At 38.8% G+C, this 26,855-nt stretch overlaps 1 protein-coding gene across 3 annotated transcripts in view; it reads left to right on the top strand.

Annotated features, from left to right (window-relative positions):
- The window catches only part of PPP2R5E (protein phosphatase 2 regulatory subunit B'epsilon), a 166,726-nt gene that overhangs the window by 127,426 nt on the left and 12,445 nt on the right, over positions 1-26,855 (top strand). For all 3 annotated transcript variants that reach the window (XM_010588683.3, XM_010588682.3, XM_003408698.4), the window contains exons 5-11: positions 187-279; positions 18,470-18,600; positions 18,722-18,781; positions 19,793-19,901; positions 21,368-21,421; positions 21,524-21,574; positions 23,311-23,430. In XM_010588683.3, coding sequence (XP_010586985.1) covers positions 187-279; positions 18,470-18,600; positions 18,722-18,781; positions 19,793-19,901; positions 21,368-21,421; positions 21,524-21,574; positions 23,311-23,430 — 618 coding nt within the window. The remainder of the gene's footprint in view (positions 1-186; positions 280-18,469; positions 18,601-18,721; positions 18,782-19,792; positions 19,902-21,367; positions 21,422-21,523; positions 21,575-23,310; positions 23,431-26,855) is intronic.

Here is a 26,855-nt window from a genome sequence, read left to right as displayed (position 1 = left end):
TTAGAAGGTTAAAAAACATAACAGCAAATGTGAACCATAAGAAAGGCTAGCATGGTTTGTAGGTTGATATTAAAATCTAGTTTTCTGAAGCCCTAATGATAGTTATAGTGTTTAGGCTTTTCATGATTATTAATACTATTCTCAATGAATCATGTGTTGAAATTAACTGTAATCTGTTTGTTACAGCTTGTATATGAATTTTTCATACGATTTTTGGAAAGCCAAGAATTCCAGCCCAGCATTGCCAAAAAATACATAGATCAGAAATTTGTATTACAGGTAAGAAAATTTCTTGTAGTTGTGTGTGTTTGTTACTCAGTTGTTACCTCTCTTTCTCTTGAAACAAAATGTTAAAACATCATGCAATGACAGTTATATCACCTTAGTAAATAAATATTATGTATACATAAGTGAGTTTCTATTACTTCCCGCTAAAGATGAGAGGTACCTCTTTAATTTACTGTGGTGGAAATTAATTACATTTTAAATAGCAAGGAATGCTAATGCCTAAATCCTTGTGGTTTTCTTTCTTAAAGTTAATTATAAGAGAATTTCATTTATATAAATGTGTGGATCTTTACATATCTTGAAAACTTATATTTGTCTAAGGATTTTTAAGGAGCTCTTGCATAGCCTATTAAAGCCTAGCAGGCAAACTCAGACTGTAGTACATAGATAACCTTTAACAAATATTCAGTCATGGTACTGATGAGCTTTCACTGCTTAAGAAATAGCATAGCTTAATACTTTCACATTTCCCTAAAGGGCTTAACTCCCATTTACCCCTTTGGGAGGTCTCAGGGTGTGTATTTTTCCTGATTTCTCATTTCACATTTTAGAACCATATATCACATCATCCTTTTTATCAGGGACTTGAGAACCTTCGTGGCACTGAATTTTTAGGTAACATATCCTTGTTCATGTTGTTGTCATATATCTATAAAAATGGGTACTTGAGCCATCCAAGTGTATAGAATGTTGTAGAATGGGACACCTCCACCTCATCTAGTAAAGAATAGCTTTCTTTCTCCTAGTGAGCCAATGAGCAGAATTTCACATTTAAACATTAATTTGGAAGGAAATTGACCTCCTGTGTCTTACCTGGCTGAAGGCTGATAACCTTCATGTTGACTTCATCCCCCCTTCCTAATTAAATTTATAAATTCAGAATTGTGGATATATTAGGTTGAATGATAACCAATATTTTGACTGTTTTTGACACTTTAAAAATAGTAGTTCCATATGGTTAAGTCTAATAGAATGCTAAGGGCAGGCTAGCTCCAGAAAGCTGAGTGCCTTGGAGGGCCTTGATGTGCCCTGGGTAATGTGGCTGAGAGGAATCAAATCCCAAGTTCACCTGTCTGCTCAGAGCTGAAAGGGAGCTTTGCTGCCTTGCCTGTGGGGCTTGTTAGCACCCATATACCATTATCCCATTAGGTACGTGGGGGCAGATCACTGAGCTATATTTCACATTTAGGGTATATTGGTGCCACACTAATAAACCATGTCTTAGACCTTAACATGGGAGGCTTTGGAAGAATGAGATTTGAGACCTAGATAGAGATGTGGGTAGGTACATGGATTAATGGGTAAGTAGGTAGATTGGTTATATTTTCAGGTAGATTGATCCAGATCCTTACACTAAAGAGGCAAAATGCCTATCAGATAAAATAAAAACAATATGTTATATATAGGCTCACATTTTGTGGTGGAGAGGACCTTGCATTTTTACAGCACTGTATAGATTTCAGGAGTCCTGGTGGTATAGAGGTTAAGAGCTCAGGCTGCTAACCAAAAGGTAAGCAATTCAAATCCACCAGCTGCTGCTTGGAAACCTTGTGGGGCAGTTCTCTTCTGTCCTCTAGGGTCACTGTGGGTTGGAATCACCTCAACGGTAACATGTTTTTATGTATAGCTTTCAGAGGACCTTACATGCATTGTTTGATTTGTGCAGAAACCTTATAGAATATAGGCTGTATTTTTGTGTCCATTTTTATACATGGATAAACTGAGGTCTAGAGAGATTATCAAGTTTCCCAAGTATACTTCCTAGTCCAGCTTTCTGTTCATTATGCCATGATGCCTCCTTTTGATCTTCTCGCTATAACTTGGAATAACGTCAAGGCAGGAGTAGCCTGTGTTTCAATACTAATGAAATAACAATGTTCTCTTATATTTATGATGAATTAAAGTGCCTGAGAGGATCAGATGACAATTCTATTGTAAAGCCTGTGTTTAGTTTACATGGTAACAGTAAATCCTATAATTTTACCATGAAGCCAGTGGAAAAAAGCATGCAAGGCCCAGCCCAGTGTGCCCTCTGTTGTAGAGGGGCACTGTAGACGATAAAATCCATAATATTAAAGCATCAGGGACACTCAGACATGGAAGGGACAATTTGAGTCTAGTTCTTTACCAGTGAATCTGTCTCCTCTGAGACTTTGATAAGAGGTGGTCCCTGCTTACCCTGTTTCAGTGAGGAAGGGCCACGTCCACAGGCAGCTTGCTTAATTTTTGTTACAGAGTTCTTATGTTGAAGCTCCCTATACCTTGTATATTTTGGCATTATTCTCTTCAGATTAATCCATTAGTATATCACCAGCCCAAACATAACCTTTCAGGTCTTAGAACATAGCTTTTGTGTTCACACCTTGGCTTTTTCTCTAGAACAGTGGTTGCAACTCAAATGCTGATAGGCACATTCAGAATAAGTGTGATAGCCAGATGTCAGCCAATATAAGGTAGAATGGCTCCTATTGAGGGAGGCTTTGTCTTCACCTTCATTCAGTTATTGCCAGACTAACTAAACCCGGGCGCCTTCTGAATCTAGCCTACCACTTGTCAGTGTATGTCCGCTGCTCTAGACTGAGTCCTCAGTTCTGTCAACAGAACTGTTTCTCATTTGTTTCTGAAGCTATCAGCATCTTCTGGATGTGTCCATTTGTCTTCAATACCTCGAGCCTGTCAGTCCAGTACATTTTAGAGTTGGTTTTTCATTCCCTTATCTGGACACTAGGCTTTTTAAAGAGATGGTCTCATTAGCTCTTGCTGTCAGATGACATTGCCAATTTATATTGAGATTCTGGTCTTAATGGACTCGTAATTTAGATTTACACTGTTGCTGTAAAGCCGTGTTTTCCTTTGTTCCTGTTTCTCATGCAGTTTGCTTTTTTTAAAAAAAATGTAAGTGTCGTTAGGTGTCATCCAGTTGAGTTTTGACTCATAGGGACCCTCTGTAGCCGAGTAGAACTGCCCCATAGGGTTTTCTAGGCTGTAATCTTTACGGGAGCAGATTGCTTTTTGGTTAGCAGCTGAGCACTTAACCATTGTGCCACCAGGGCGCCTTCCAAAATCTAAGTGTAGTACTTGGCATATATTCGTATGGGGTATCATTTCTCTCTAGTCTTTTGAAGTCTTTTTGAATTTTTATTCTATTATGTATGTTATTCACTGTCTTCTATTTTTATGACATCTGTAGCCTTCTTGAATATGCTAGCTATTGGCCTCATTAAAGTCATTGATTTAAATTGTTAAATTAGCCAGGGCTAAGGACAGAGAAGGACTCTGATGGTGCTACGGGTAAGAGCTTGGCTGCTAACCAAAAGATTGGTGGTTCGAACTCTTCCCCCGTTCTGTGGGAGAAAGATGTGGCAGTCTGCTTCCGTAAAGATTACAGCCATAGAAACTGTGTTCCATACCCGTTCCCTGTCCAGAGCAGTTCTCTTCTGTCCTATAAGGTCACTATGAGTTGGAATTGACTCAATGGCAATGTTTTTGTGTTTTTAAAGGAGAGAGGCCTGTTTCATGGCTTTAGAAACTTCATTTTAGCACAGATTCATTCATCAACAATCTTTGAATTCTGTCCTTGATCCAGTTAGAAATTCGCTCCAGGATGTCATCCTTTCCCAAGTTCTTTATTTTGCTCATAGGAAGAGCGTACAGACTTTGTCAGATGCTATGGTAAAAGCCAGGGCTCTGGGCTTATAGCATTCCACTCATTTTTTGGCCTTGTAATTTTATTATAAAAATAAATGTCGTTGGTCTACTGTGTGGCATTAGTGAACTTATGCTGGCTACTACTATTTGTTGGTGATGCTGTTCACAGTGCCTGCAGATCATGGGGTTGATCATCTGTCGTAGAGTTTCACCAGAGACATGAAATAAAGTATTAATAGTGAAGCTATCTATTTATACGTCATATTTTCAGCCCCTGCCTTATTTTTCCAACCTTTGTTTTGTTTATATCCCCTATGCTGGATCTGTTGATGAACTCAACCTTCAAACCAGGCCCACTCCAGTTCCTGAGTCAGTCATAAAAGGGATGGACAGAATATTGGCAGATTTAGCACTACCACTGAGTAGTACTTGAATGAAATCAATTGACCCACCAGTGTACTAGCTGTCATATTGGGAATGAGCCTTGGGTGCCTGTTAGCAGCCATTTTCCAGAACTCCTTGTTCTTTCACGTTGGTAGCCTATAAGATTGGCTTCCTGCCCCTTTCCCCACCCTAGTCTATGGATGACTTCCTAGGGATTCTAACACCTTCCAGGAACGGGGCCTTAACGCCCTGCCTAGTTTTCCCAAGCCCGCTTCCTGGGTGATTTGGTCCTGAATTAAGCCCTGCTGGGAATGGGTGGGTCCCTTGGATCTTAAGACATTGGCGATATTCCGTTTCATGACCCCTTCCTTCCCCACTGACTGCCTTTTAGCTGGCAGGTACTTCATGCTCCTGTATCCTATAGTCAGGTCATTTTTCACACCTTTGTTTTTCCTTGCTAGTTTCTTTATTTCTCAAAGTCCCATGGTGTCACGTGTCTTAATATGTTTTAACCTAAGCCTGATTATCTCATGACATCGGAAACCTCATACTTTTTCTTTTTGCAAATCAAGATAACACATACTTTGTCCTCTTTCTTTGGGCAGACTTCTTATTCTATGTGGATTCTCAAAGATCTCAAAAACAGTTTTGGTGATCTCAATTTACAAGTTCTTTTTATTCAATTGGATATAATTATTTTTATATTTAGTGAGGAAATTTAAGCTTATTGTCTATAGCAGCTAAATGTATTCTTTATGATCTTTCCTCAATCTCATTCCCCGATCAGTGAAGACACAAGTTAGATAAGAATTGAATTGTCTTAACATGATAGAGTAAAAAGAAACTTACAAAGCTCTGGATTTGAATCCTGACTCCACTATGTAGTGTAAGCACATTGTAGGAGCTGAGCACATGGACTCTGGGGTGAGAAGAAACTGATTTCGAATCTTGACTTTTCTAGCTGCTTCCATTATGACTTTCAGCAAGTTTATTCACTTGCTGCCCAAGCCTGAGATGCTGCATTAGTGGGGATAACTTTATAAAAGATATTTTGCTAAAGGAGTAGGATCAGCTGCCATTGAGTTGATTCTAACTTATGGCAGCCCAATGTGTGTCAGAGCAGAACTGTGCTTCATGGGGTCTTCAGTGGCTGATTTTTCAGAGGCAGATTGCCAGGCCTTTCTCCCAGGCACTTCTGGCTAAATTTGAACCTCCAGCCTTTTGGTTTAGCAGCTGAACATATTAACCATTAACACCACTCAGGGACTCCAAGTAAGAGACACCCCAAGATTGACATTTGTTAAATCTGCTCAGTTCAGTTGGCACCAGGGATACAAAGACAGTATTCCTACCTTCAATTTTAAATAAATATTGAAAACCTTGGGCAGATTACCGAACTACTTTGAGCCCCAGTGTCTTCTCCTGTAAAATGGGGTGATAGTCACTTTGTAGGCTTGTTATGAGGATAAAATGAGATGACTTGTAAAGATATGAGGTATCGGCATGGCGCGTAGTAGTTGCTTGTTAAATATTAGTTCCTATTATCACACCCTCACATTATCTGCCCACATTAGTTGAATAATCTTATTTTTCTTGATTCCAATATTAATTTTAAAATCATCACCTTCCAAGACAAATTTGAAAAATTGATATGTAAAGAAGGCTTAAGTATATGTAGAAGTGTATCATATTCTCAGATGGGAAGACTTGCCATCATAAAGATATCCATACAATCTCCAAATTAATTTGTACCCTTATGCAATTATAGCTAAAAGCCCAGGAGTAACTTGAAATTTTCCGAGTTGGTGAAATACAGGAAATTAAAAAAAAAAAAGACTAATGAGATGGTGCTTTCCCTGCTAGATATCAAAACGTACTATAAAGGCACATTAACTAAAATAGTATGATATTGGTACAGAAGACTGGAACATAATGGAGACTTGAGTGGAGAAGACTGTCCTTTGCGTGACCCTTGAGAAGATGGTACCAAATGAATGAATGAATGAAAAACAAAAACAGTGTAAATACACACAGCCCCTCCATTAACTAAGATAAAAGAAAAACGTCAAACTTGGAAAAGTATGTACAATATGTATTAGAGAAAAAGAGTGAATATATTTAATACATAAAATGCTTTTTAAAATCAAATAGAAAAGGACAGTTATCCCAGTGCATACAGATCGCTAATGGGTACTTCCCTGTATAAATGGGATGTAAACACACGTAAATGTGTTCATCCTTAATAATCCAAAATGAATTGAAATAAAATAATACTTAATTGCAAGTAGCAAAACAATTTATAGTGGACAGCATTGGTGAAGGAAAAGAGAAATACACAGTCTTAAATACTTAGTGGAAGTTTGAATTGGTGTAACTGTTCTGGAGAGGAAATCTGATAGTATTCTATTGACTTAAATTTTGACCTAGCATTTCCACTGAAAATAGACAAATATGTATACAAAGATATGTGTACAAGAATATTGACTGCATCATTGTTAGTCATGATTAAAAAATTAGAAACAATATACAGTTTTTCATTTGGGGGTTGGTTAAATAAACTGTGTACATCCATTAGTGGAATATTCGTAAACTAATAAAAAGAAAGAGGTGGAGCCACACATGATCTATTTTTAAGTGAAACATATAGGACAGTATAATTTTTTAAGCTCATATGTATTATACATCAAAAAGTTTGGAAGAAGCAAAGAAGTTTCCGGGATAAAATGAATGCCTCAAAGGTCAGCGGAGCAAGGGCAGGGGTTTGGGGACCATGGTTTAAGGGGACTTCTAAGTCAATTGGCAAAATAATTCTGTTATGAAAACATTCTGTATCCCACTTTGAAATGTGGCATCTGGGGTCTTAAATGCTAACAAGCGGCCATCTAAGATGCATCAATTGGTCTCAACCCACCTGGAGCAAAGGAGAACGATGAACACCAAGGTCACACGACAACTAAGAGCCCAAGAGACAGAAAGGGCCACATGAACCAGAGACCTACATCATCCTGAGACCAGAAGAACTAGTTGGTGCCCGGCCACAACCGATGACTGCCCTGACAGGGAGCACAACAGAGAACCCCTGAGGGAGCAGGAGATCAGTGGGATGCAGACCCCAAATTCTCATAAAAAGACCATACTTAATGGTCTGACTGAGACTAGAGGAATCCCGGCGGCCATGGTCCCCAGACCTTCTGTTGGCACAGGACAGGAACCATCCCCGAAGACAACTCATCAGACATGAAAGGCACTGGACAGTGGGTGGGAGAGAGATGCTGATGAAGAGTGAGCCAGTTATATCAGGTGGACACTTGAGATTGTGTTGGCATCTCCTGTCTGGAGGGGGGATGGGAGGATAGAGAGAGTGGGAAGCTGGCAAAATTGTCACGAAAGGAGAGACTGGAAGGGCTGACTCATTAGGGGGAGAGCAAGTGGGAGTACGGAGTAAGATGTAAGTAAACTTATATGTGACAAACTGACTTGATTTGTAAACGTTCACTTGAAGCTCAATAAAAGTTAAAAAAAAAAGTTTGGAAGGAGATAAACCAAAGTGTTGTTGATTGCCTGGAAAATGTAATTATATGTGATAACCATCACTCTTTCTTATTTCTGTATTTCTCTATTTTTTGCATTTCAACAATAATGAGCCTATATGTTATAATCAGCAAAAACAGTCATTTGCAAGTACATTCTCATTGTATTGTCCTGCGTTTTTCATGAATCTCAGCTGATTCTGTGCTAATGCCCTCCTGAGACAATTTTTGCAGAGGTGCACCATTCTTTTACACCCAACATTTGTAGTGTTTCCTTCCTTTCATCCTTTGTACATGTCCTTTTAAAATCTTGAAGCTTCCTGTGTTGCTTCAAGAGCCCCTTTCAATACCTCCCATTTTCTTCTTCAGGAAGCAGATAGATTGGTGGTTTAGTATATACAGTGGTTTAAATTCAGGCTCTGCCATTTATTAGTTGTGTAACCTTGGGTAAGTTACATAACCACTATGCCTCAGTTTCCTTGTTTTTGCATCTTGAAAATAGATGTAAAATACCCATACTATAATAGTAATTACATCAGAAGGTCACTGTGGAGATTTAACTAGGCGAATATACGTGTACAAGCATTTAGAACAATTCCTGGCACATAGTAAGCAATCAGAAAATGTTAAGCTGCTGCTGTCACTACTGTTCTTATTAGGATTATTTCTTGTTTTGAGAGCCTTCTTTAGCCATATTTTCTTTTATAACCCCAGACTGTGAAGTCAGATAGTGTTAGTACCACGTCTTATTTAATGTGTTAAGAATTTTTTGAAATCTGACTTTCTAAAAGTCAGTGGTACCCTTTGGACTCCACTTGCATGGTTCTTCTCTGGCGCTCAAGATCTCTTAAGATGTTACACATGGTTTCTTTTGCCCCTGGGATTCCCATTAATTTCACTTCACCAACTGATGTCTTCCAATCAGTGCTGGAAGGGAATATTTATCAGCACCAGGAGCGTGTAATTTTTAGTATGTGAAAAAAAGGGATAGCACATTCAAATCTTTATGGAAGCCAGAGAAGTGGTACATAATGAAGTGATTTGTATGTGACAGATGGGAATGAGGGAAACTGGTGACTTAAAAAGCTTGTGCCCTGCTGTCAGTCCACTCCCATTAACTGTTGGCCTCTAGGTAAGTGGACCAAGTGTTTCTAGATCTTCAAATTTTTCAAGAGAAGCTGAAAATCCAGATTTTTATATGGGCCAGACAAGATAGTCTGTAAGTTGTACCTTTGAAGGGTTTGCCATTTTTTAATTCAAGAATGGTGTGACTATGGCTTGTGTGAATTTCAGTAAATGTAGATTTATATAACCTTTTTTATGAGCTTATCTAAGTCTGTATACAAGAAAGCTGTCAGAGATTTATCAAAGATAGTTAATTCATTACACGGTGCACTTGGGTCTGTGGTAATGTTGATTTTAGGTTTAAGTAACTTGTCAACTGCCACCTATAGCTGTAAATGTGTAGACTTACCTATGCTTATGGAACAGCTTTTTGTATTCCCCCCAAAAGACAATTTTCATCTGTTAGGACTGTTGGGAAAATAGTTTCTTTATGACCTCCTCCCGCTTTTGAGCAAAAATGAATGCCAAACCTTGAATTATTTCATTGGGTGGATTATTGTGGCAAGAGTTTAGCAGCATATTTCTAAAGACTGCTTTTAACCACTGCAAATCTGAAAAGCAGCCAGTGGTTGCTAAGAGACATACTATTCAAGTATCCCCATAAACATATGTACTGCTGGAGATTGCTGTTTAGTAATTTGTACTTCACGTTTGCAGTTACATTTAGCTGAAAGGTAGCGGAATTATCATGCCAGTGATGCAGATCATTCATCCAGTCCTTAAAAGTGACCTTTTGTTATTGTGCTTTTAAAAACTCAAGACAAATTGGACAGGACACAAACCAACATAGTAAAAAATTTAAAGTTCTAAATTGAAATAAATTCCAAGAGGCTTCGAATCTCAGTTTTAATATAAGGTACTATTTTCCAAACAAGTTCCTTGAATATGTCAAAATGTTTACATTTCTCTCTCAGAGCCCTTTCTTTTTTCTATAGCAAATAAAACTTCGGAGAATTTATTTCCACCAGGAATTTTATTATAGTTTTTACCACTTAACCATAAATCACCTTAGTCCATCCTATCTAATCTGTAACTCAAATACAGCTCCCCCACCCCCCATAAGTAAATAAATAGCTAGCTAGCTAACTCTCAGTGACCAGCGACTCCTGCATCCATGACCTGTTTCAAGAGGGAGCGACCTGTGCAGTTGTATGGGGCCCCACTTGTAGAAGGGCCCAGTGCTTGGTGTAATGCTCTGTTGTTTGTTGCCTTGAAATACTTAACAGTCCTTGAAAAAGAAGCACTGCATTTTCATTTTGCACTGGGCCCTGCAAATTATGTAGCCAGTTCCTGCCTGCATCCCATTAGTGCATCATTATTTAGCACAATAGCACTTTCTTTGCCTTTCTTGAAGAGCTGACCAAATTGGTTCTTAAAAATTTTAATCACAAGGTTTTCTTGAATCAGAATGCTTGGGGGCGGGGAAGGACTTCTCTAGTTTGTGGGAGGGAATGCCTGAAATTAGAAGGAAAATAAACGCGTGTGACTTGGCAGATTTGTTCATATTTGTAGAACTTATACCTTTGAAATTTTATACTGAATTTCCATAGGGGTCTTGAAGTCAAAATTGCTAGAAGCATATGATGTGCCATCTTTTGGTCCTTAGTCCCCACTGTGATTTCCCAGTGGTTGTCTATAGTTTGGCTTATATAGTGTAATGGTTGCCTTGAGACGTTCTGATTCATCAGTCATGCTGCCATTGGCTCCTGTTTCTTGGTCCTGGACTCTGCTCTCAGTGTGCGTTAGTTGATCAAGATGAAGGTATTAACGAGGATATAATTTTTTCCTTAATACAATTAAAGAAGTTAAACAAAGCCGGAAATGGGGGAATTTGATTTGAGTGTCCTGTGACAGTTGGGATAAAAAAAAAAAAAGAGTATAATACCCATTTCATTAATTATCTGTTGGAGGATTTCTGATATTCTCTAAAATCTTACTTTGCATGCAGTAGCGCAGGGCAGTTACTTCATTGTTTGTAGTAGAGGGCAGTTGGGTTTTTGCTTGAATTTTTTTTGTTCTTAATGATTTGAAAAAATAGTAATTTTAATTGTAAACAAAGTAGTTTTCTACTTAAAAAATTCAAATATATGTATATGGTGTATAATGAAAAGTCATCCATTGAAAACCCCATGATGCACAGTTCTAGTTTGACATACATGAGGTTGACCATGAATTGGAATCAACTTGACGGCAGCTGGTTTCTGGATAATGAAAAATAGCAATCCCCTGCCTCATCCTTCCCCAACTCAGAATTCCATTCTCTTGGGGTAACTACATTCAAGTCTTCTGTTTCCTTATATTTATCTTCATATTTCTAAAACAAAAAAACAAAACCAGTTGCCATTGCGTCTGTTTTGACTCATGATGACCCATGTGTTGTAGAGTAGAACTGCTCTCTGAAGGGTGTATAAGGCTTAGACCTTTTGGAAGCAGATTGCTAGGCCTTTTGTCCGAGGCATCTCTGGGTGGGCTCAAACTGCCAACCTTTTCGTTAGTAGTTGAGCACTTAACCATTTGTGCCACCCAGGAACCCCTCTTCTACTGCTAGTTCTGGATTTTTTTCTTTTTAGATTTTGTCTGTTGGTTTTCTACTATAAAACATCATATATCTCCTCCTATGTCTCCCTCCCTCCACATCTTTCCAATGCAGTTATGTCAGATTTCAATGAAATCAATTTGTAGTGTTTACATTAGTATGACTATTCAGGAAACCCTGGTGTCATAGTGGTTAAGAGCTATGGCTGCTAACCAAAAGGTCAGCAGTTCGAATCCACCAGGAGCTCCTTGGAAACTCTATGGGGCAGTTCTGCGGTGCCCTATAGGATCGCTATGAGTTGGAATTGACTCGATGGCAACGGGTTTGGCTCTTTGGCTTTGGACTATATTCATGTTCTTCATAGCCAAGGCATGTATTATACCAATACTATAATTACATTTCTTTTCTCGTAGAGTGTTTTTTTAAGCCTTGGGAGTAATTGGTTGCCTTATTTTTCCTTTGTTTGGCTTCCTCCCTGTCAGTCCGAAGTTCATTCTTTAGTTCTCTGAGAGCACCATACACTTCTTCTCAGTGTGGCTTACACAAGAGTATCAGTTCCTTTATTTTTTCCCTTCCTTCAAGTCCTCCTTTCTGGAGCCCAGTCATCTTGCTCTAATTGGCGTTTGTACCCTCTTTAGGCCTCATGGAAATCCTGGTGGTGTAGTAGTTAAGGGTTTGGCTGCTAACCAAGAGGTCAGCAGTTCAGATCCACGAGACGCCCTTGGAAACTCTCTGGGGCAGTTCTACTCTGTCCTATAGGGTTGCTGTGGGTCGGAATCAACTTGAGGGCATTGGGGTTTTTCTAGGCTTCATTTGCAGTGATCATCCTGGGAGTTCCCTTTGCTACTCTTCTGGACCGTGTCTTTGCTTGCTTAGCTTCCCTTTCTCACTTTGGTGGAACACATCCTCAAGATACTTCCTGAGAAAGCATGAATGGGATGTAAATTTTTTGAGACTTGCTTATCTGCAAGCATCTTTATTTTACCCATATACTTGATTGACATTTTGGCTAGGTATAGATATACAGGTTGAAACCCATACTCCCTCAGATATTTTAAGGAATTATTCCACTGTCATCTGGTTTCCAGTGTTGGTGTTGAGAAGGCTGGTGCCAGCCGAACTCTTTATCCTTTTTAGTAACTTTTTTTCTCTCTGAACTTTTGAGATCTTCCCAGTGTCTAGAAACTTCAAAGTCATTGATATGCCTTGATGTGGGTCTTTGTTCTTTTATTGTGTAGCACACCTAGTGGGCCATATCTGTATGGAAACTCATGTCCTTATTTCTGGAAAATTGTATTGAATTATTTCTTAATTAACTTCCTCCTCATTTTCTCTGTGTCTCTCTGGAATGCCTGTTTGTCAGGAGTTGGACCTTCTGATTGAGCCTCTAGTTTTCTTATTTTCTGTATACCATCTTCATACTTACTGGGGAGATTTGCTCGTTTTAATAATCCAGTCCTTGTACTGAAATTTTTATTTCTTAAATTTTGAATTTCAAAAAGCTCCTTTTTTTGTTTTCTGGATATTCATCTGTAATAGCATTCTGATTTTGTTTCACAGTTCAGTATATTTATCTTTGAGGATGTTAGAGGCTTTTTTGGTGTTTTTTTTTTTTTTTACTCTTTGCATTACTCCTGTTTTCCTCTGTGTTCTTCCTGTTTCTTTTTTTGGCCTCTGTCTTTTATATTAGAATGATGATCCTTGACTTTATATTCATAGTTACATGAGTCACCAAAAAACCACTTAGAACCGGTGGGTGCACATGTGCACTTGTGTGAGGGACATTTGGCAACTGGGGCCTTACTATAGGATCATTGAGTGGGGTCCTTGCTGTTTATTTGGAAACCCTCAGCTATTAGTTTATCTATGTAAGTCTTTCCTCTTGAGGCTGTCAGTTTCCCCAAAGAGGGATCTTCTCATCTTCTGCCTTGTCCTGGATTGGGAGCTCAGGGAAAGGGCCTGGCCAGGGTCCCACTCTTCAGCATGCAGACTTTTACTTTAATCCTGTTATTTTCAGTTAGTGTTTCAGACCTAGACTGCACATTTGAGTATACTTGCCTAGGACGGGGATCTGGGGGGAGCTGGGAGGTTTTGTTACTCCTTCTGCAGACTTTCAACCAATCCTCCTGATGTTAATCTCTTCCCACACCCTTGCAATCAGAGATACCTAGCACCATCAATTCTTAAGCCTTCTAAGGGTTCTCTGGTATGAATTGGCTTATTTTTTGTTGGCTTTTTTCCCTGCTGGCAGAATGGAAAAACACTTAGCAGAGTGGAGAAAGAGGAAACCTAAGATACATCCCCCTTGCCATCTACTTTCCATCTTTGAAAAGTGTGCAAATATTTCTGATCTCCTCTCCAATTCTCTCTGCCCTGGGGGCTCCACCTTTCCCTTTTTTTTTTTTTTTTAATTTCTTCACTCATTTCAGGGAGGTTTCTAGAGGAGGGAGGTTTAGTCCTCCATGTCTAGCTGGAAGTCCCTTATTGCCTTTTTCCTTTTGGTGTTCTCCTTTCACTGCAGATTTATTACAAGGTTCAAAGAAGGGTTCTTTGGCTAAATCACAAAGCAGTTCATCCCCGTTTGTAGCTTCAGGAAGACTGGTTTTTGTAAACTTGAAGTCAGCATGTTGACAGGTCTGTCTTTGCTCTGTAATCACCTTGGAAAGTCTCCAGCTTCTTTTCCTTGACAACAAGCTGCCTGTTACATGGTAGCGGGCACAGTCCACGTAGGCATTTGTAGATGCTGAGCTGTGTTTCCTGTTGCTTTTTTTGTGAGGTGTGTATGTGACTAAACACTCACATATTATTTTGTTTTGGAAATCAGAGCTCGTCTTTCTTTCCCTCCCCTTTTTTTGCCCATGTATTATCATGCTTCCTTTTTTTTGTCTCATGGGTCATAAAATAGCCAAAGATGTGTCCTATAGCGCATCAGAAAAGTAGTTTATATACTGTGATTCATCTTTTTTTTTTTCCCTCATAGAACATGGTATGTTTAATAACTATGGCTTTGTAAATGACTCAAGTTAAGTGCCTGGCAATGCATTGAGGGACTAATAAAAATATTAGTTAAGTAATTTTTGTTTAATTATTATGTTTTTATTAAGCTCTCCTAAGATTAACAATACGTAAGCACGATTGATTCAAGTTTTGCTAACATTTCACCCCCTCAGATCTTTTCATAAGTTCATTGTAAATTACTCATTAAGCCCTTTTGAAACAATTAAAAGTAGAAACCAAATTTAAAAATAGAACTCAAAAGGTTGACTGTTGCATTAACAAGGAATGGGATGGGTGGATTAGAGATTTTACATCAGTTTGAGCACGTAAGAGATAGGAGATACTGACTCCATGGGCCTGTTGGGGCCACTTGCCTTTTTTGCCTAGGGAGAATGTTTTCTCATGGAATGCATTGCTGACTTGCCCATTGCCTATCCTACTGGGCGGGAAGTTGGTTCACCACAGTGTATGTCCAGCAACAAGGACAATCCCTGGCAAACGGAAGAACCTCAGTGCATGTTTATTTATTGGATGGCTAAATGGGCAGAGAGATGGCAGATGCTTTAATAGCATCTTCTTTTCTAGGCTGATGGTGAGGGCAAATGCTCTTGAATCACCCATGAACACTCTTCCCTCACCTCTGTACCTGGCTGACTCCTTATTTCTGCAAGGGTCAGCCTGGTTGTCACTTCCTCTGGAAGCCTTCCCTGATCACCCCACTTCTTCCAAACAGGGTAGATAAGCCTGCATCCTGAAGCACTTAACATACCACTTACTTCCCTGTATCGCCTGTTAGAATAGGCTCTGTGAAAGCACAAATTGTGTCTGTCTTACTCATCGTTGTATCCCTGGCACCTTGCCCAGTGCTTGGTCCTTAGTAAAACTAAACCCACTGCTATTGATTTTGATTCAACTCATAGTGACCCTATAGGACAGAGTGGAACTGCCCCATTGCGTTTTCCAAGGCTGTAATCTTTACAGAAGCAGATTGCCGCATCTTTCTCCCATGGAGTGGCTGGTGACTTTGAATTGCTCACCTTTCAGTTGGCAGCAGAACGCCCAAATCACTGGGCCACCAGGGCTCCTCACAGCCCTTGATAGGTATTTAGTAAATATTTGCGTGAAATACTCATTTGTTGAATGAATGAAGGAATGAATGGCATTATGTAGCCAAAAATTGTTTTGTCTCTCTGCCTGTTTTTGAAGACAGTTCGTCAGTTTGTGCTTCATACTGTTATCAAGGAGCCATTTTTTGTCCATAATTCTGGCTTTTGTTGAAACAAAACCACTAGACAGAAGCAGATTTGGTATTGCTGCTGAGTTATTCTTTTCTCCCAGCTTCAGTTGCATACCTCAGTCACCTGAAGTCGTGCTGACGTATGCCTTGATAACTGTTTTTTGTAATTAGGGCAGCCTCTTTTCATTCATATGTTGTCTGTATGTTCCTGAAATGCTTTTCTATAAAGACATTAGAACTATGAGTTTTGCTTTATTTCGATTATTAGGAACATAGTTAAATTCAGACCAATCTTCAGCTATTTTTCTTCAGCCAGAAGAACTTGTCCATTGTCAGTTTTAAAAAGTAACTACTTTATTGGGATACTATTCAAATGCCATAAAATTCATCCTATTAAAGTTTACAATTCAGTGTTTTATAGTATATTCATACAGTTGTGCAGCTATCACCACTATGTAATTTCAGCACATTTTCACCATCCCAAAAGAAATCCAAATATCCATTAGCAGTCACTACCTATTCTGCTTCTGTCTCTATGGATTTCTCTGATTTGGACATTTGAATTCTGGACATTTCATTTAAATAGAATCATAATATGTGGCTATTTATGTCAGGCTTCTTTCACTTATCATAATGTTTGAAAGGTTTATTTGCGTTCTAGCAAGTATCAGTATTTCATTCTTTTTTATGACCAAATAATATTTCATTGTATGTCTATCATAACCTGTTTATCCATCGATCAATTGATGGATATTTGGATTGTTCCTACTTTTTGGCTACTATGAATAATGTTACTATTTGAATATTTGTGTACAAATGCTTGCATAGACACATTTTTAATTCTCTTGGAAATTGAAATTCCACTTAGTAGAATTGCAGGGTAATATGGTAACTCTGTGTTTATTGTTGAGGAATATTCATTAGCAGCCACATTAAACTGCCAGACTGTTTTCTAAAGGGCTGCGCTGTTCTACATTACTACCAGCAATGTGTAAGCGTTCTAATTTTTCCACATCCCTGACAACGCTTGTTATTCTTCTACTTTTTGATATAGCCATCCTAGTGGATGCGAAGTGGTCTCTCATTGTGATTTTGGTTTATATTTCTCTAGTGATTAGTGCTGTTGCACATTTTTTGATGTATTTATTGTCCATTTGTATGTTTTCTTTGAAGACATATCTATTCATATCGTGTATGCATTTTTAAATTGGTTTATTTTCTATTTTTATTATTGAGTTATAAAAGTTGCTTAAGTATTCTTGATCCAAGTTCCTTATGAGTGGTTGCAAATACTTTTTCCCATTCTGTGTGATATATTTTGAGTTTCTTGATGGTGTGTCTTTGAAGCGTTTTTAAATTTTTATGAAATTCAGTTTACCTATTTTCTTTTGCTGTTTATGCTGGTCATTTAATCCCGGGTCAAGAAAATTTACTCCTATTTTATAGGAGTTTAGGCCAATGATCCATTTTGAGTTCGTTTTTTATATGCTATGAATTAAAGCTCCACCTTCCATCTTTTGCTTGTGGATATCCAGTTGAAAAAGATTATTCTTTCCCCATTGAATTGTCTTTGCACTCTTGTAAAAAATCAGTTGTCCATAAATGTGAGAGCTTTTTTTTTTTTTTTTGACTCTGAATTGCATTCCATTGATCTATATATCTATCCTTATGCCAGTATTACACTGTCTTGGTTATTGTAGCTTTATAGTAAGCTTTGAAATCAGGAAGTTCTTCTTTTTTCAAGATTGTCTTGGCTGTCCTGGGTCCCTTGCATTTCTGTATGAATTTTAGGATCAGCTTGTCAATTTCTGCAAGGCAAAAAAAAAAAGGCAGCTGGAATTCTGAATAGTGATTGCATTGAGTCTATATATAGTGTTTATTGTCATTTGGCCTGAGACTTTGGCTTAGCTCTTTTGGGCTGGTTGCATGGGCTCCTTATAAAATATGTAGATGGGATCTTATTGGGATTTGTTATTGACTTTAGATCACAGATGACTGGGAATTTAGGGAAAATGTTATTGCAGCATAACATACATACAGAAATCATAAGTATTCACCTTGATGAATATTTACAAAGTGAGTACGCCTGTGTAACAAGAACCCAGATTCAGAGACAGAACGTTGCTTATATCATCAGGGACTTTTGAGTTTACTTTGGTTTAGATTGATTCATTTATCTGTATATTCTCGTAGAGCCAAGGGCTTGTCTTGGCTGTGTATTTGGAATGTCAGCTCAGAGACATAGCATTGTCTAGTGGTTGGAATCATGGATTCTAGAGCCTAGGCTGCCTGGGTATAAATCCCAGCTCTACCATTTATTAGCCGTGAGACTGTGGGCAAGTGACCTGCCCTAACTTCTCTGTGACTGTGTCCTCACCTGTAAAATAAGGATAAAACTAGCTTATAGAGAGGATTAATGTAAATTGCTTTCACTAGTGCCTGACAATCCCAGTAAGTACTCTATATGTGTTAACTTGTTGTTGTTATGGTTATTGTTATTGTTGTGTATCTCTTCACTGAAATATAAACCCCTTGAAGGAAGACCTTGTCAGAGTTATTTATCACTGTATTCCCGGAGACTAAGAAAATTGTGCCTGGTACATGATAGATATTGAATAAATTTTCCAGGAAGAAAGGGAGGGATTTTAAATAATGAGTGACAGAATTCCTAAATCCTTTCCTGAAACCACCTTTGACAGCTATACTGTCTTTTATTTACAACAGCTTTTGGAGCTATTTGACAGCGAAGACCCCCGGGAACGGGACTATTTAAAAACAGTCTTACACAGAATTTATGGCAAGTTTCTTGGTCTTAGAGCATTTATCCGAAAACAGATTAACAATATTTTTCTAAGGTAAGTGGAGGGTGGGGAGAGAGAGAGAAGAAAAATTGGTGTTTTTATAGAAGTATTAGGTAAACACAAATATTTGAACTTAATGTACTGACTCTACTCTTTTTTTTTTTTTTTTTTACAGGTTTGTTTATGAAACGGAACATTTCAATGGTGTAGCTGAACTGCTGGAAATATTAGGAAGGTAAGCACATTTTAATCTAATTGCTAATTTCAGGTGAATATCATTCTGAAAATTAGGTTCATATGGCACAATGGAGCTGCTGACCTAGAATTCTTGCTGTATATACGTTTGATTTTCTCCTTTGTGCCTACCGTGTTTCCCAACTGACTTTATGAGACGTGTCCCTGTTCCCCTTATTCAACAGGGATACATTGCTAATTCCACTGGAGTGACTGAAAGAGCTCTCAGTCCATTCGTTACGGCAGAGCCAATATATCTAATAGTGGTCAGCCCAATTCTTACCAAACAGCTTATTCTCATTAATTTCTAGACTACCTGTTCTTTGTCGTATCTGTTGAAAGTCAAGTTTATAATACATTTGAAAAGATTGCCATTTTCAAAGGAACTGTGTGCCCTGGTGTAGTTCTTAAACAGCTGCTGCCTGGAATAGTGGAATGAATTCGAAAGATATAGCTGTTGTGTAGCTTTCTACACACAAGGGAGGCTAATATAGCTGGACGGTGTGATTACTTTCTCTTTCTTCCTAACTTGAGGCGAAGAAGAAGGGTGAAGGCTTGCGAGTTTCTCTCAGCAACTTCCCAACCATGGGTATTTTTGGTCTGGGCATAGATTTCAGGAAGGGGAAGAGAATGCTGTCTGGAAATGGAAGGAGTCATATTTAAAGAGGAAGTGAGCAAGGCAGGCAGTTACTTGTGGGAGAAAAAGGTATACTTGTGGGAGAAAAAAAAGGAAGGAAAAATAAAGGGCTTTTGATACCAAAGCTTTTGGGAACCATCTCAGTTTAAGAAAAGCGCAGAGCCTTTGCTGAGTGATGATAAGCAAATTTTCTTCTCTTAAATTTCCTTCCTTCGAGGTGACTTGAAGAAATCTTGAATGCCACCGGGGTGGGTTTTGGGTTGTTATTGACCAATATAAACTGATTAAGATTTAACCAATCTCACACTGACAGTTTGTCTCAGTTTACCCTGTTGTGGTAACATTGCTAATTCATGTCTCTCTTCTTTTTCCTAGTATTATCAATGGCTTTGCTTTACCTCTTAAGGCAGAACACAAACAGTTTCTGGTGAAAGTGTTGATCCCTTTACACACTGTCAGGAGCTTATCACTCTTCCATGCTCAGGTAGAATTTTATACAACTGTTTTTGGAGCAAAATAAAACGTTTGCAAATGCAAGGATTTCTTTGATATTGGAAAAGTTTTCTATTTAAAAAAGACTTGGTAAGGGTTAAAATACTTCATGAGGGAAATAAAAATTGTGCAGTAGAATTATGGGAATATTTTTAAAGTGAGAGGATATCTTTGGTCATCCATCTCATTTTATAGAGAACTTTGATGACTTGCCCAAGATCACACAATTGTATATTGAGCAAGTTTATCCATAATAAAATGTGGGCATTTTAGATTTAGATCTTTGGGCACATGTAACCAGTTTATAATGTTTTTGAATATTTTAGTCCCATCCTCACTCTGCATTCATCTGTTATTTGCCCTCCCCCCCTTCTAGTTCATTCATGTTATACACACAGTTAAACACTCTGAAAAGTAAAGGAGTCAATATTTGTCCATTGTTTTTTCAGTCTTCGTTATTTCAAAAAGCATATCCTGCTCTTGTCCCCGCTCTAATTTCCTTGCTAACACTGCCTTGCATGGTAAGCATGTCACTAGTGGGCAGATAAATGATCCGTTCGCATTTTTAATTTTAGTATTTCCAACCTCTGACTCCCTCCTCCCCTCACTAGGAATGTTTTGAGTTTGCCTAAAAGTGTAACACACTTTCCTAAGCAGTGTTCCTGTTTAAATGTGAAATGCTGTGTTTCGAGGAAAAGTAGCCCGTATGTTTCTAATACAGAGCACCATCAAAATGCTGTTTCACAAGGGTGGATTTCTGGTCCAAGAATTTTTATGAGCCTTTTTACAAATCTTGCATTTTGTCTTTGAAACGAGATATCACATTTAGTCATCTTTTAAAAGAATTCTTACCTAGATGAGTTAGCATCCGATGTATAACTCTTTTTACATTTTTCCAGGTTCTAACTGCAGTAGACACAACCTTTTATCTCTTGATGAAACTGCACTTTAGTTCGCATGTGCCATTCAGGCATTCAGCAAGGTTTTGAGAAGTGCCTACCCATGTCTCAAACTCTTCTGGAGCTACAATAAGACCCAATACTGTCAGTGTTAGCAAAGAGAGAAAGGAAGCTTATGGTGGGGGAATGGGGATAAGGGGAAGACAAACTGTTTGGATTCTTCACTCAGAGATGTAGCTCAAACCATGAGATACTTTTAAAGTATACTGACTGTGATATTTCACGTCTGCTTTTCATTAGCTGGATACTTCATATTGCAGTACAGTCTTTTTCTCTGCTTTTTAAAATTCCCCTGGAGCTTTATTAGCGTCAATCTTTGGCTTGAAAATGTAGCTTTTTATTTTGCTTTATATGTGTTTTATTTCTATGGTAGTTGAAATGAATGTGAGGTTATTGAAACCAGAGTCTGGCAGCTTTTTAGGAAATTTTAATATATCGTTTGAACTCCTATTATATGGAATTTATAATTTTGTCTTTCTTTTTTTGTTTGCTTCTTCAGCTGGCATATTGCATAGTACAGTTTCTGGAGAAAGATCCTTCACTCACAGAACCAGTAAGTATTATCTCCATAATTTCATAAAATCTCAGAAAGACCACTTTTCTTGGAAGTGTATATGAAATGAAACGCCATTTGTTTTTCTCTTTCTCATTTTAGGTTATTAGGGGATTAATGAAATTTTGGCCCAAAACATGTAGTCAAAAAGAGGTAAGTGATTCATGTTAGGGTGTGTAAATAGCTTATTGAGGGCTTTACTGAGTGCCAGGCACCGGGCTAAGCACATGTGAAAATGCTTTATCTCATCTAGTCCTCATCTGGCTCTGTAATGCAGGACTTTAAATACTCTTTTTCACTAATGAAGACCTTGAGCCTTTGAAATTGAACCTGTCCAAGTCCACTAGGTATAGGTGACTAGGCCAGAACCCACCTTCTGACTCCTGGAACCCCTGGGCTTTTAACCACTATGGTGCTCAGCCCCCGGTAAGCACAGCCCAGGCCCAATCGTGTTGTCTATCTCTGTTCATGTCACCTTCCCAGTGACTGCCTTTGTGGTCTGGAGGTTTTGCTGTCATCGTAAACAGAAGCTAGAGCATGCTTCTTCAACAGCCACGTGATGTAGACGGGATCTTCCTGTGCGTAATCTTAAAATATGGAACAGGCCTTTCGTCTCAGCAGTTCGCAAGTGACTCCGGAGGTCTGTGACATACAGTCATTGGTACTGTTGCCGAGACCTAACCAGACATGTGCTGTGCGAGGTTGTTTTGGGTGAGTGAGTCTCTTAGCTTGGCAGTAAGCCTAGCTGGGCACCAGCTCAGCAGCCACTCTTCTGAAAGGTTAGAAACCATGGTTCTTTGTGGACAGTGACCTAGAAAAGAAAGGTTAGCTGTCAGCTTTACATTTTGGGAGAACTTCTGTATGCATCTTGACACATGGTGAGATCTACCTACTATATTTTGCTTGTAACAAACACTCTACCTCTTACATCAGCTCAGTTTTTCAAAGCCCTAGCTGACACAATTTCAGGAAGTCATCCCATTCCTTAATACCTGCTAGATAAAATTAAACTCTGCATTGCTACCCAGATGATCCTAGGATGTAAAAACATGGTTATTTTTCATATTGTACACTTAAATTTTTCTAAGGTACTTATTTTTTCATGGCTAAATAGATAACTGGCTTTTATTTCTCTGTGTTTTCCATTATATTCAAAATAGTTGACTATACTGTTGATTTGGCTCTATTTTATGATCTGATAGCTCTGTTTCTCAAGGTATTTAGCACTGAGGCCATGTGATTCATTGTCCTTTATAGTGAGTGTGTGTGTGTACATGTGCGTAGGTGTAGAGAGTGGGTCAGCCTGTGCAAATGGATTTAAGGTAGTGCTTGCGTGTGGGTGAGTTTGCTCATTTGTGTCTCTTGGATCCTGTTTGTTGTGTTAACTGGCATATCCTAGAGGAACACCACACATAGCAGGGGCAGTAAGTATTGGACGAATGACTGTGTGCCTCTGTGGACTTTTGCACATCCATGCTGGAGGGCCACCCTCCCGTCGTTTTAAAAAAAAAAAAAAAAAAGGGCAGGGAGAGAACTGGAGTGACAGCAGTAGGTGGAGAGCCCCACAGGGCCAATTCTGTTTTCCAGGGACCCTGCTGCACCTTGCAAGCATCCCTTCCTCTGTGTAATAGAGGTGGCACCGAAAGTGTTTATTAAAAGTAAATAGAACTATATTTTTAGTGCTATGGGGAACTTACCTCTAAGAAGTACCCTGTTGTGAATTCTTTGTGAAATGAATATCTTCGAATGTGAAGTAGTACCTTGCTTTTATTTGTTTAGTTTCATATGTAAACTTTTCTTAAAACAATGGAAATTTCTCATTAATCCACATTGTTCAAATAGATTTCCAGTGAAGCACCTGACATTTTGTATTTTGCATGTGTTCGCAGGTAATGTTCCTTGGGGAGCTGGAGGAAATATTGGATGTGATTGAACCTTCACAGTTTGTTAAAATTCAAGAGCCTTTGTTTAAACAAATTGCCAAGTGTGTGTCTAGCCCCCATTTTCAGGTTAGTAATAAAAGGAACATGATGAGCCAGAGTGGCCTAGACAAGGTGAATTATTTTGGTTAATTTATATTGGGAGAAACGTGTTGAACATGAGATAGCTGTTGCTTTTATTTGCTCTTTTCTCACATGCTAACAGTAATTGTTAACAGTAATCACCTTTTTCTTGAGCACCTGCTACATAGAAGCCACTGTAAGGGTGCTTTCTGTTTGTTAGCTCTAATTCTCACAACCAGCCTGAAAGGGATGGCATAAGATCTTTTGTAGGTATGAACACTGAGGCTGAAAGCCATAAGCAGCTGGTCTCTGGTTAAATCGCTGAATGAGAGTAGACTGGAGGAGCTCCTGTAGAATGCAAGAGAGAATGCTAAACAATGTCTAAGAGAAAAAGAGAACTCAGTGTTTTGTGTTAGATGCTTCACATACAGTATTTCCAGACCTCAAATTATTCTGTGAGGCCCTTTTTCCATTTTTCAAAGCAGAAAAATGAAGCTCAGAATGATATACAAAAGGTGTCATACTTAGTAGGGAATTGAGTCCACTTTTGAATTTAGATGTAACTTCTTGCTCAAGCCCCTGACCTTCTTGTGGCACCACTCTGCCTCCTTGTGGCCACTCAGGGAGAGCCAGAAGGAGAGCCTGGGCAATGCTTTTCTTTGACTGGAGCAGCTGCTGCAGTGCTACAGAGCCAGCACATGATGGAAGAAGGGTGATCTGAGCTGAAAACACGGTAGGTTTTATTCTGTAGCTGTTTCACCAAAGGCCCAACTCACAAACCTGGAGACTTTATATACTGCCAGCAGTTTGAAGAGATTGTTCAGATTATAGTTCATAGCACAGCACCACACCTCTAACATGGCCCTTTTATGGTTGTTGTGGTTTTAATTTTTGATCTGAAGAATCATGACACACACACAAAAGTGGAAACCATTGCATTAAGTGTTCAGATGATACGTATCTAGGTAAAACAGAAAAATTACAAGACGATATGTAGATATTTTGCATATTACACAAGGCTCTTGGAGCTCAGACACCTGGCTTGATTACCTTATTTTTCAGTGTTCATCAGGATGTTTGGCATTATGGAGGGCAAAGATCAGCCATCTCTTAAAATGACCATCACTAGGGAGACTTAAACGATGCTCAGAAGCTTAGAAAGGAGAAGGGGAGAAAGAATTTTAAGTATTCGACAGAAGTAAAACTGAGAAAAAAGGAAAGAAGGAGGGTAAAGAGATTCTTGTTTACTTGTTTAAGTGTTCATTAGTTCATCCAGCAAATATTTATTAAGTGCCAGCTCTGTAGCCAGACACCTACCACTCCTTGCCCCAGGTGTGGCACTGGGGCCAGAGGTCTCCAAGTTAGAGACACTGCCACTATGTATACAGGACAGCAAGTCCCAGGAAGATATTGGTTCCACATCCTAACGTCAGATATGGTAATTTTTACTTTGTATAAACACCACCACCTTTCTTCTTTAAGCGGCTTTACTAGTTGCTGACTTTTATTATGGAAGTGATTTTATATATTAAAAAATAAAGAGGTTGAGATACTTGTTAAAGTTAAGTAACAGGTAAATATTTGACTCATAATTGGGCAAAGAAAGTCTTAGGTTCCTCCTCCTTTGCACACCCTCCTGTGATTTCTTTAAAAAATTTCCTCTTCCAATTACATGTTTCAGAACCTGACCCCCATTCTTTCTTTTCTCCCCTCTCTTTCCTCTCTTTCTTTCATGCTCTGTCTCCTTAGCTACATTGTTCAGTTCAATGGTTTCCAAACACATTACCCATATGGTTGCCACTACCCTCTTCTCTGTAATTCCCCGTGTCCGGAATGCCTTTTTTCTCCTCTTTCCTTCATCCTTCAAGACCGAGCTTAAATACCACTTTGTCTATTACATACATTCCTGCTACCCCTCTGCTCCCCAGGTCTTCTGGATTGTCTGTTCTACTCTTTCCTCTGGTACTTTATTTATATATTTGATACAGCATTTGTCACAGCATACACTGAGTAGCCTTATAGATACCCCCTTTCTCCACCAGAATGTCAGCTCCATAGGGGTAATAGTAAAGAGATTGGGAGCAGAGACTTTGGAGTCTGCCACTTGCTGGCCATGTGACCTTGAACCAATGGCATAACTTCTCTGAGCCTCTGCTTCCTCATTTCTAAAATAGAAATAATGCTACCTGGCCAAGCAATTGGAAGAGATTCAGATTTGTGCCCGTTCCAAAGAAAGTTGATCCAACAGAATGTGGAAATTATCAAACAATATCAGTAATATCACATGCAAGTAAAATTTTGCTGGAGATAATTCAAAAGCAGTTGCAGCAAGACATGTCAGGAACTGCCAGAAATTCAAGCCTGATTCCGAAGAGGATGTGGAACAAGAGATACCATTGCTGAAAGTAAAGAGGAATTGAAGTCCTTACTGATGAAGATCAAAGACTATAGCCTTCAGTACGGATTACACGTCAAAATAAAGAAAACAGAAATCCTCACAACTGGACCAGTAAACAACATCATGATAAATGGAGAAAAGATTGAAGCTGTCAAGGATTTCATTTTACTTGGATCCATAATGAACACCCATGGAAGCAGCAGTCAAGAAATTCAGTGACTTATTGCATTGGGCAAAATCTGCTGCAAAAGACCTATTTAAAGCGTTAAAAGTCAGAGGTATAACTTTGAGGTCTAAGGTGCATCTGTTCTAAGCCGTGGCATTTTCAGTCACCTCATGTGCCTGCAAAAGCTGAACAGTGAATTCGGAAGACTGAAGAAGAATTGATGCTTTTGGATTATGGTGTTGGTAAAGAATATTGAATGTACCATGGACTGCCAGAAGAACGAACAAATCCGTCTTGGAAGAAGTATAGCCAGAATGCTCCTTGGAAGCAAGAATGGCGAGACTTGGTCTCATGTACTTTGGACATGTTATCAGGGGGACCAGTCCCTGGAGAAGGCGATCATGCTTGGTGAAGTAGAGGGTCAGCAAAAGAGAGGAAGATCCTCAACGAGATGGATTGATTCAGTAGCTGTAGCAATGGGTCAAGCATAGCAACAATTGTGAGGATGGCACAGGACCGAGCAGTGTTTTGTTCTGTTGTGCATAGGGTTGCTGTGAGTTGGAATCGACCCAATGGCACCTCACAACAACAACAACAAATCCTCTGTTTGTTGGTTGTGAGGATTAAATGAGATAACATATGTGGAACACTTAGCAGAGTGCCTGGCACATAGCAAACATTCAATCATGAGTGTTTTCCTTGTATTCTTGAGATTAGTGCCTAATGAGTCCTCGGGCTTTGTTGATCTGATTTGAATAATATAAATGGAAAGGTTCTAATTTCTCAGAGATTCTTGGTGGGTGCATTTTGTACCATTTTATTCCCTTCAAAAAACGCTTTTCTTAACTTGTGTGAATAAAGGAAATT

This window comes from Loxodonta africana, chromosome 10 (genome assembly GCF_030014295.1).
Source record: "Loxodonta africana isolate mLoxAfr1 chromosome 10, mLoxAfr1.hap2, whole genome shotgun sequence".
Lineage (NCBI taxonomy): Eukaryota > Metazoa > Chordata > Mammalia > Proboscidea > Elephantidae > Loxodonta > Loxodonta africana.
Note: the sequence above shows the minus strand (reverse complement) of the source record. Positions and strands in the feature narration are given on the sequence as shown.